The 10222-nt window shown below is 50.8% G+C and overlaps 1 protein-coding gene across 7 annotated transcripts in view; it reads left to right on the plus strand.

Moving 5' to 3' along the window:
• LOC100380643 (filamin A, alpha (actin binding protein 280)) overlaps positions 1–9025 on the plus strand; it is a 74516-nt gene extending 65491 nt beyond the window's left edge. For 4 of the 7 annotated variants that reach the window (XM_014134249.2, XM_014134251.2, XM_014134250.2 and 1 more), the window contains 10 exons: positions 2422–2574; positions 2668–2790; positions 2996–3349; positions 3437–3574; positions 3921–4036; positions 4695–4827; positions 5631–5807; positions 6038–6256; positions 6382–6579; positions 7630–9025. In XM_014134249.2, coding sequence (XP_013989724.1) covers positions 2422–2574; positions 2668–2790; positions 2996–3349; positions 3437–3574; positions 3921–4036; positions 4695–4827; positions 5631–5807; positions 6038–6256; positions 6382–6579; positions 7630–7814 — 1796 coding nt within the window. In that variant the 3' untranslated portion in view covers positions 7815–9025. Of the gene's footprint in view, positions 1–2421; positions 2575–2667; positions 2791–2995; positions 3350–3436; positions 3575–3920; positions 4037–4694; positions 4828–5630; positions 5808–6037; positions 6257–6381; positions 6580–7217 lie in introns of all 7 variants that reach the window. The other 3 variants (XM_014134252.2, XM_045692814.1, XM_045692812.1) reach the window with 2 other exon arrangements.
• The last annotated feature ends 1197 nt before the right edge of the window (positions 9026–10222 follow it).

Consider the following 10222-nt stretch of genomic DNA (forward strand, 5'->3'; position numbering starts at 1 on the left):
GGGTCAGTGAGGGTCTGTGTAGGATCAGGCGAAGCGGGTCAGTGAGGATCAGGCGACGCGGGTCAGTGAGGGTCTGTGTAGGATCAGGTGATTAATATTTTAACTTAAAGGAGAACTTTGCTTTTTTACAACCAAATGTCCTTGATGTAAATGGCATGTTACAGAGGGGTCCAGACACTATTTAAAAAAAAATAAAAAAAATTGAAATTGGGATGATTTGACTTTCTTTTTTGAGAGAAACTTACCCCAACCATCGATTCACTTCCTTATCCTTGTTGTGCATTATGGGAGCTCTGAAAAACATGAACAAAGGCTCCAAAAAGACTTGTTCTTTTAGAAACACAAGCTCTGTCTAGGGACGCTGGTCTTTAGGCTCGCTCTCTGTCTAGGGACGCTGGTCTTTAGGCTCGCTCGCTCTCTCTCTGTCTAGGGACGCAGGTCTTTAGGCTCGCTCGCTCTCTCTCTGTCTAGGGACGCAGGTCTTTAGGCTCGCTCGCTCTCTCTCTGTCTAGGGACGCAGGTCTTTAGGCTCGCTCGCTCTCTCTCTGTCTAGGGACGCAGGTCTTTAGGCTCGCTCGCTCGCTCTCTGTCTAGGGACGCTGGTCTTTAGGCTCGCTCGCTCTCTCTCTGTCTAGGGACGCAGGTCTTTAGGCTCGCTCGCTCTCTCTCTCTAGGGACGCAGGTCTTTAGGCTCGCTCTTTCTCTCTCTGTCTAGGGACGCTGGTCTTTAGGCTCGCTCGCTCTCTAGGGACGCGGGTCTTTAGGCGCTCGCTCTCTCTCTAGGGACGCGGGTCTTTAGGCTCGCTCGCTCTCTCTCTGTCTAGGGGCGCGGGTCTTTAGGCTCGCTCGCTCTCTCTCTGTCTAGGGGCGCAGGTCTTTAGGCTCGCTCGCTCTCTCTCTTAGGGGCGCAGGTCTTTAGGCTCGCTCGCTCTCTCTCTTAGGGGCGCTGGTCTTTAGGCGCTCTGTCTAGGGGCGCTGGTCTTTAGGCGCTCTGTCTAGGGGCGCTGGTCTTTAGGCGCTCTGTCTAGGGGCGCTGGTCTTTAGGCGCTCTGTCTAGGGGCGCTGGTCTTTAGGCGCTCTGTCTAGGGGCGCTGGTCTTTAGGCGCTCTGTCTAGGGGCGCTGGTCTTTAGGCGCTCTGTCTAGGGGCGCTGGTCTTTAGGCGCTCTGTCTAGGGGCGCTGGTCTTTAGGCGCTCTGTCTAGGGGCGCTGGTCTTTAGGCGCTCTGTCTAGGGGCGCTGGTCTTTAGGCGCTCTGTCTAGGGGCGCTGGTCTTTAGGCGCTCTGTCTAGGGGCGCTGGTCTTTAGGGCGCTCTGTCTAGGGGCGCTGGTCTTTAGGCGCTCTGTCTAGGGGCGCTGGTCTTTAGGCGCTCTGTCTAGGGGCGCTGGTCTTTAGGCGCTCTGTCTAGGGGCGCTGGTCTTTAGGCGCTCTGTCTAGGGGCGCTGGTCTTTAGGCGCTCTGTCTAGGGGCGCTGGTCTTTAGGCGCTCTGTCTAGGGGCGCTGGTCTTTAGGGGCGCTGGTCTTTAGGGGCGCTGGTCTTTAGAGGCGCTCTGTCTAGGGGCGCTGGTCTTTAGGGGCGCTGGTCTTTAGGGGCGCTGGTCTTTAGGGGCGCTGGTCTTTAGGGGCGCTGGTCTTTAGGGGCGCTGGTCTTTAGGCGCTCTGTCTAGGGGCGCTGGTCTTTAGGGCGCTCTGTCTAGGGGCGCTGGTCTTTAGGCGCTCTGTCTTAGGGGCGCTGGTCTTTAGGCGCTCTGTCTAGGGGCGCTGGTCTTTAGGCGCTCTGTCTAGGGGCGCGGGTCTTTAGGCGCTCTGTCTAGGGGCGCTGGTCTTTAGGCGCTCTGTCTAGGGGCGCTGGTCTTTAGGCGCTCTGTCTAGGGGCGCGGGTCTTTAGGCTCGCTCGCTCGCTCTCTAGGGGCGCGGGTCTTTAGGCTCGCTCGCTCTCTAGGCGCGGGTCTTTAGGCTCGCTCGCTCTCTAGGGACGCGGGTCTTTAGGCTCGCTCGCTCGCTCTCTAGGGGCGCGGGTCTTTAGGCTCGCTCGCTCGCTCTCTAGGGGCGCGGGTCTTTAGGCTCGCTCGCTCGCTCTCTAGGGACGCGGGTCTTTAGGCTCGCTCGCTCGCTCTCTAGGGACGCGGGTCTTTAGGCTCGCTCGCTCGCTCTCTAGGGACGCGGGTCTTTAGGCTCGCTCGCTCGCTCTCTAGGGACGCGGGTCTTTAGGCTCGCTCGCTCGCTCGCTCTCTAGGGACGCGGGTCTTTAGGCTCGCTCGCTCGCTCTCTAGGGACGCGGGTGAAATCGCAAACAATGTCTGAAACGTTCTATAAAATGCCTTTTACATCATAAATAAAGATTTGGATGTAAAAAGCAAAGTACTCTAAGTACGTTGTGATTTTTGGAAAGCATTTTAAATGAAGCTTATGATTTGCTGTAGGCTATGGGGGTCTGAGTCTGTCCATCGAGGGCCCCAGTAAGGTTGACATTAACACTGAGGACCAGGAGGACGGCACCTGTAAGGTCACCTACTGCCCTACTGAACCAGGAAACTACATCATCAACATCAAATTCGCCGACCAACACGTACCAGGTACTTCACTTGTTTCCTGAAGTCCTCGATTTAAAAAAATAAATAATAATTATAATATAAGAAATATTGTTTGTAAAATGTGTGTTTGTGTAGGGAGTGCATTCACGGTGAAGGTGACAGGAGAAGGGAGGATGAAGGAGAGCATCACCAGGAAGAAGAGAGCAGCGTCTGTTGCTAACGTGGGCAGCCAGTGTGACCTCAGCCTCAAGATCCCAGGTACCCTCTCCTACCTCTATGGGGACGCCAGGTACCCTCTCCTACCTCTATGGGGACGCCAGGTACCCTCTCCTACCTCTATGGGGATCCCAGGTACCCTCTCCTACCTCTATGGGGATGCTGATCAGATCAGTAGACATGGTGGCCAGTCCGTCTGGTCAGGTCCAGGAGACTGTTAACCCTGTGTGTGTGTATATATTAACAGGGATCAGCATAGCAGACATGGTGGCCCAGGTGACCAGTCCGTCTGGTCAGGTCCAGGAGACTGTTAACCCTGTGTGTGTATTAACAGAGATCAGCATAGCAGACATGGTGGCCCAGGTGACCAGTCCGTCTGGTCAGGTCCAGGAGGCTGACATCATGGAGGGAGAGAACAACACTTACTGCATCCGCTTTGTTCCCACGGAGACCGGCGTGCACACAGTGTGTGTAAAGTACGCGGGCGTGCACGTGCCCGGCAGCCCCTTCCAGTTCACTGTGGGGCCCCTGGGAGAAGGAGGAGCCCACAAGGTCCGTGCTGGGGGGCCCGGGCTAGAGAGGGCAGAGGCTGGAGTACCAGGTACGTGTGTGTGTGTGTGTGTGTGTGTGTGTGTTGGGGTTACTATACTGTGAGGATCACACATTGACATTGTGTGTGTGTGTGTAGCTGAGTTCAGTATCTGGACGCGGGAGGCTGGTGCAGGGGGTCTCAGCATCGCGGTGGAAGGGCCCAGTAAAGCAGAGATCACCTTCGAGGACCGCAAGGACGGATCCAGTGGAGTTTCCTACATGGTCCAGGAGTCAGGTGTGTTGAGAACGGCAACCGCTGTCTAACCACCAAGAGCCTGGTGATAATCGTCCTCAGTATAAGCATTTTTCACCAACAGTAGCATTCTGATTAAGAAGCAGTGTGTGTGTTTTTCTAATTGTGTGTGTGTGTGTGTGTGTGTGTGTGTAATGAAGCTCACTTCCCAGCTTGAAATGTCTCCACTCGCACTATTGAATTGGTACGTTTTCTGTAGCGTAATTTGCTAAGATGTTGTCAAGCGGACGGTCACCTGTGTTTGAGGCCGAGGATCCACCGTCGAGTACCGGTAAGGAAGCTTCACAGTTAGTCCGTCACAGTGACACCTGTTACACGTGTGTTGCAGGAGACTATGAGGTGTCGATCCGTTTCAACGAGGAGCACATCCCTGACAGTCCCTTCGTGGTTCCCGTGGCGTCGCCCTCTGACGACGCCAGGCGACTCACTGTTGCCAGTCTTCAGGTGAGGCTCGGAGACACACACACACCCAGGACTACACTACCCACAATGCAGCAGCAGCAGCCTGTGGGGGGGGGGATGGTGTGTGTATATAGGTACAGCAATTGCTGAATGTCAGAGTAGGTTTTTTGTTTTGAAGAACAATAGGTCCGTCATTAGTCAGTCACTCAGAGGGTTAGAGATCAGGTCGTGCTGCTGCTGCGTTGTTGGGAAGTGCAAGGGTTTGTGGGAAACTAAAGGAATGTGTGTTTCTCGTGCCTCGTTCTAAAGGCTCCCAACAGTCCCCTTCCTCCTCCTTCCTTCTCATCATCCACCAGGCACTAAAGGGTTAAAGAGGATGCAATGGGCCAGTTTCTGTCGTACTCTCTCTCTCTCTCCTGTCCTGTTCTTCACCTCTCTCTCTCTCTCCTGTCCTGTTCTTCACCTCTCTCTCTCTTCTGTCCTGTTCTTCACCTCTCTCTCTCTTCTGTCCTGTTCTTCACCTCTCTGACTCTCCTCTTTACCCCTGTTAGCTGCCTGCAGGTAAGTTTGAGTGTGTTGCATTGTTATTATGTTGAGCGTATGTTAGTGTTGACAGATTGACTTGTATTGACGCGTGATAGTTTTGACAGATTGACGTGCGTAGCTGTTGTGTTGAGTTGTGAGTTATACATCTGAGCAGGAGTCCGGGTTGAAGGTCAATCACCCAGCATCCTTTGCTGTGAGCCTGAATGGAGCGAAGGGACAGATTGACGCTAAAGTCCACAGCCCATCTGGAGCCCTGGAGGGCTGTTGTGTTACTGAGCTAGACCAAGGTAACTACTACTACTGCTACACGATACTGCTGCTGCTACACGATACTGCTGCTGCTACACGATGCTGCTGCTGCAACACGATGCTGCTGCTGCTGCTGCTGCTACACGCTGCTGCTGCTGATGCTACACGCTGCTGCTGCTGCTGCACGATACTACTACCTACTATTACTACACTGCTATTACTATTCAATAGGGACAGGGGGATACCTAGTCAGTTGTACAACTGAAATGTGTCTTCCTCATTTAACCCCTCTGAATCAGAGAGGTGGGGGGGGCTGCTTTAATCCACATCCATGTCTTCACCCACTGTTCCCCGGGCGCTGAACTGCCTTAATCCACATCCACGTCTTCACCCACTGTTCCCCGGGCCCTGAACTGCCTTAATCCACATCCACGTCTTCACCCACTGTTCCCCGGGCCCTGAACTGCCTTAATCCACATCCACGTCTTCACCCACTGTTCCCCGGGCCCTGAACTGCCTTAATCCACATCCACGTCTTCACCCACTGTTCCCCGGGCCCTGAACTGCCTTAATCCACATCCACGTCTTCACCCACTGTTCCCCGGGCGCTGAACTGCCTTAATCCACATCCACGTCTTCACCCTGAACTGCCCTGCTCAGGGGCAGAACGACAGATTTTTACTTACACAATACTAATACGCTACACACTAATGCTACACATTACTATATTAAACAATACTACACACTACTGCACAATTTACACGATACTGCGATACTATACCCTGCGACATAACAATACTACTACTACTACTACTAAACAGTAAAATCTCTCTCTCTCTAGATAAGTATGCTGTCCGGTTCATTCCCAGAGAGAACGGTCTGTATCTGATCGATGTGAAGTTCAATGGCAGTCACATCCCTGGCAGTCCCTTCAAGATCAGGGTGGGGGAGACGGGACAGGCTGGAGACCCAGGCATGGTGACCGCATACGGAGCTGGACTAGAGGGAGGATCCACTGGTACGATTGACGAGGAGGAGGAGCGTGTTACAAACCTGGGTTTCAAATCATTTATCTGTGCCTGTTTTGAGCTTAACTAGCTCAATAAGCCAATATAATAAGTCTCAAAATGACAAACCCTGCCTGTCTGGCACTCCAGGCATACTAAAGCTCAAATTATTTAACACCGGAGTCTAATGTGTTGAGGTGTGAGAGATCTCATCTGTAGTCATGTGTAACTCCCTCTGCAGGTACAGCCTGTGAGTTCGTGGTTAACACCAGTAAGGCGGGCCCCGGGGCCCTGGCGGTGACCATCGACGGCCCCTCCAAAGTGAAGATGGACTGTGTTGAGTGTCCGGAGGGTTACAAGGTGACCTACACCCCCATGGCTCCAGGAAACTACTTAATCTCCATCAGATACGGAGGACCTTACCACATCGTAGGATCCCCTTTCAAGGCCAAGATCACCGGTGAGGGACCTGGACACGTACGACATGCCGCACACGTTGTATGAACAATGGAGATGTCAGGGGACAAGAACATCAAACTAAGCCACTCTCTAACCTCCTAACCTCTGTCTCTCTCTCTCCTCCAGGCTCCAAGCTGGTCAGTAGCCATAGTAACCACGAGACGTCCAGTGTCATGGTCGACCCTGTGACTCGCCAGGTTAGCTCTTCCCACCAGGGAGCTCCCAGCCAATCGGACGCTAGCTGTGTGACAGCCAAGGGTCTCGGCCTATCAAAGGGCTTTATCGGCCAGAAGAACAACTTCAGTGTCGACTGCAGTAAAGCAGGTGTGTGTTTTAGTCTCTGGGGGTGTGTGTTTTAGTCTCTGGGGGTGTGTGTGTTTTAGCCTCTGGGGGTGTGTGTGTTTTAGCCTCTGGGGGTGTGTGTGTTTTAGTCTCTGGGGGTGTGTGTGTTTTAGTCTCTGGGGGTGTGTGTGTTTTAGTCTCTGGGGGGGGTGTGTGTGTTTTAGTCTCTGGGGGGGTGTGTGTGTTTTAGTCTCTGGGGGGGTGTGTGTGTTTTAGTCTCTGGGGGGGGTGTGTGTGTTTTAGTCTCTGGGGGGGGTGTGTGGGTTTTAGTCTCTGGGGGGGGTGTGGGTTTTAGTCTCTGGGGGGGGGTGGGTTTTAGTCTCTGGGGGGGGGTGGGTTTTAGTCTCTGGGGGGGGGTGGGTTTTAGTCTCTGGGGGGGGGTGTGGGTTTTAGTCTCTGGGGGGGGGGGTGGGTTTTAGTCTCTGGGGGGGGTGTGGGTTTTAGTCTCTGGGGGGGTGGGTTTTAGTCTCTGGGGGGGGTGGGTTTTAGTCTCTGGGGGGGGGGGGTTTAGTCTCTGGGGGGGGGGTTTAAGTCTCTGGGGGGGGGTTTAAGTCTCTGGGGGGGGTGGGTTTAAGTCTCTGGGGGGGGTGTGGGTTAACGCTGTCCTGTCCTCCCTCCAGGTCGTAACATGCTGTTGGTGGGTGTGGACGGGCCCAGGGTTAGGGTCAGTGTGTGTGTTAACGCTGTCCTGTCCTCCCTCCAGGTCGTAACATGATGTTGGTGGGTGTGGACGGGCCCAGGGTTAGGGTCAGTGTGTGTGTGTTAACGCTGTCCTGTCCTCCCTCCAGGTCGTAACATGATGTTGGTGGGTGTGGACGGGCCCAGGGTTAGGGTCAGTGTGTGTGTGTTAACGCTGTCCTGTCCTCCCAGGTCGTAACATGCTGTTGGTGGGTGTGGACGGGCCCAGGGTTAGGGTCAGTGTGTGTTAACGCTGTCCTGTTCTCCCTCCAGGTCGTAACATGCTGTTGGTGGGTGTGGACGGGCCCAGGGTTAGGGTCAGTGTGTGTTAACGCTGTCCTGTCCTCCCTCCAGGTCGTAACATGCTGTTGGTGGGTGTGGACGGGCCCAGGGTTCCCTGTGAGGAGGTTCTGGTGAAGCACCTTGGGAACCGTGTCTATAACATCAGCTACCAGCTCAAGGAGAAGGGAGACTACATCCTGGTAGTGAAGTGGGGAGAACAGCACATCCCTGGGAGCCCCTACCACATCACTGTCTAGACCAATCAGATTCAACTCCATCACTGTCTAGACCAATCAGATTCAACTACATTACTGTCTAGAGGCCAATGACAAATCAGAACCCTCCAAACTAGCCCTTTGTCTTCATAGTAATCAGAGATTACAACTTTCTAAACTCATTCACCAATACCCAAACAATAATGCATAAACACTGAATATTCCTCTTCATTCCTCTCCTCCACTATCATCCGCTCTCCCTCCCCCATCATAATCATCTCCCCTCCCCCATCATAATCATTCTGTCTCTCTCCCCCCCCCCCCCTCCCCTCACCTATCATAATCATTAGTAGTCATAGAGAGGGGAAACATGCACCTTTTTATTACTGTAAAATAGCTTAGCAACATGTACCTTCCTTTCCCCACGCAGTGTTTAGCTGTGGGCTAGTGTTAGCCTAGCCTATGGTAGCATAGTGTATTGGTATAGGGGTTAGCCTAGCCTAGCGTATGGTAGCATAGTATATTGGTATAGGGTTTAGCCTAGCGGAGCATAGTATATTGGTATGAGAATAGCCTAATGCTAGTCCAGTGTGTTCATAATGCTAATTCTAAAACGTTTAAGGGAAAGAGGGACACCTAGTCAGTTAAAGCTGCTGCTATTGTGGCCTGGTGTTAGCGCGTCTTAACCATAACAGTAATTTAAAGGGCATATAGGTTAATAACTGTTAGTACAGGGTTTATGACATGTTAATAACTGTTAGTATAGGGTTTATGACATGTTAGTAGCCAGCCCCAATAACTTCTCATACTGCTACTGCACTTGTTTTAAAGGTAACTAGAACCACTGCAACGACTGACCCAGGTAGAACTGCATTTTACAGCATATTGACCAGCATCAAAGTATTAATAACTACAGTGTTATGTCCATGTCACTAGTAGTATGAATAACTGTAGTGTGGAAGCGATGTCCTGATACTAGTATTGAACAAAAACTGTCACTGTAATATTACTAGCAGTGAATATGACTAGATGATAAAGTGTTGAATGGAGAGATGACTACTTGGAGTGATGAGCAAAATAAATAAATAAATAAAGAACAAACGTTGCTTTGTGTTCCTGCTAAATGTTCTAAACCCCCCCTGCTCTTTAGCTTTGTTACGCAGTATTCCAGAACAAAATAACCTTGTCTGTTAAAAAGCTTTAAAGTGTTGTAAGACAGTATTTTGATCCACAATAAAGATTGTCTTGAAGTATCTCTGTCAAGCTCAACGTGGTTCTTCTTTTTCCTTCGATCGCTCGCACTCACCGACTCTGGAGATCCATATGTGTGTTATTTCTTAATTTTCTGGTAAAAAATAAAGAAAAACCCTTGAAAGAGTAGGTGTTCTAAAACTTTTGAACGGTAGTGTAGATCACACATTAACTACAGAAATCACACCACTGAGACCACGGACTACTGAGACCTCACAACAGAGATCACGCACACTACAGAGTTCCTCACGGAGTTCCCTGAATTCCTATCGGACCTTGTAGTCAAATTTTTGGTGACTTCAATATTTACATGGAAAAGTCCACAGACCCACTCCAAAAGACTTTCGGAGCCATCATCGACTCAGTGGGTTTTGTCCAACATGTCTCCCTACCTACTCACTGCCACAGTCATATTTTGGACCTAGTTTAGTCCCGTGGAATAAATATTGTGGATCTTAATGTTTTTCCTCATAGTCCAGGATTATCGGACCACCATCTTATTATGTTTGCAATCGCAACAAATAATCTGCTCAGACCCCAAACAAGGATCATCAAAAGCCATGCTATGAATTCTCAGACAACCCAAAGATTCATAGATCTTTGGGTTGTCCAGACTCCCTTCACCTACCCAAGGATGTTTGAGTACAAAAATCGTCTAACCACCTGAGGATCTAATGTTACCTTGCGCAATACCCTAGATGTAGTAGCACCCCTAAAAACATTTGTCACAAGAAATTTGGTCCCTGGTATACAGAAAATACCTGAGCTCTGAAGCAAGCTTCCAGAAAATTGGAAGGGAAATGGCGCCACACCAAACTGGAAGTCTTCCGACTAGCTTGGAAAGACAGTACCGTGCAGTATCGAAGAGCCCTCACTGCTGCTCCATCCTATTATTCCAACTTAATTGTGGAGAATAAGAACAATCCAAAATGTATTTTTTTATACTGTTGCAAAGATGACTAAAGAGGATAACGTAATAATAAAACCACTTTTGAAACAGCCAAAACATGACCCAGAAAATGTAAAAAATAAAAATAAAATGATTGGCCTATATTGAATCTTTCATTCTCTCAAAACAAAATGTCCTTCCGGAAGACAATGTATACAAAATGCTTCAGTCTGGTTTTTGACCCATCATAGCACTGCACACGTGAAGGTGGTAAATTACCTTTTAATGGCAGCTGTGCTGCTTTTGACAC

The sequence above is a fragment of the Salmo salar genome, chromosome ssa13 (assembly GCF_905237065.1).
Source record: "Salmo salar chromosome ssa13, Ssal_v3.1, whole genome shotgun sequence".
NCBI lineage: Eukaryota > Metazoa > Chordata > Actinopteri > Salmoniformes > Salmonidae > Salmo > Salmo salar.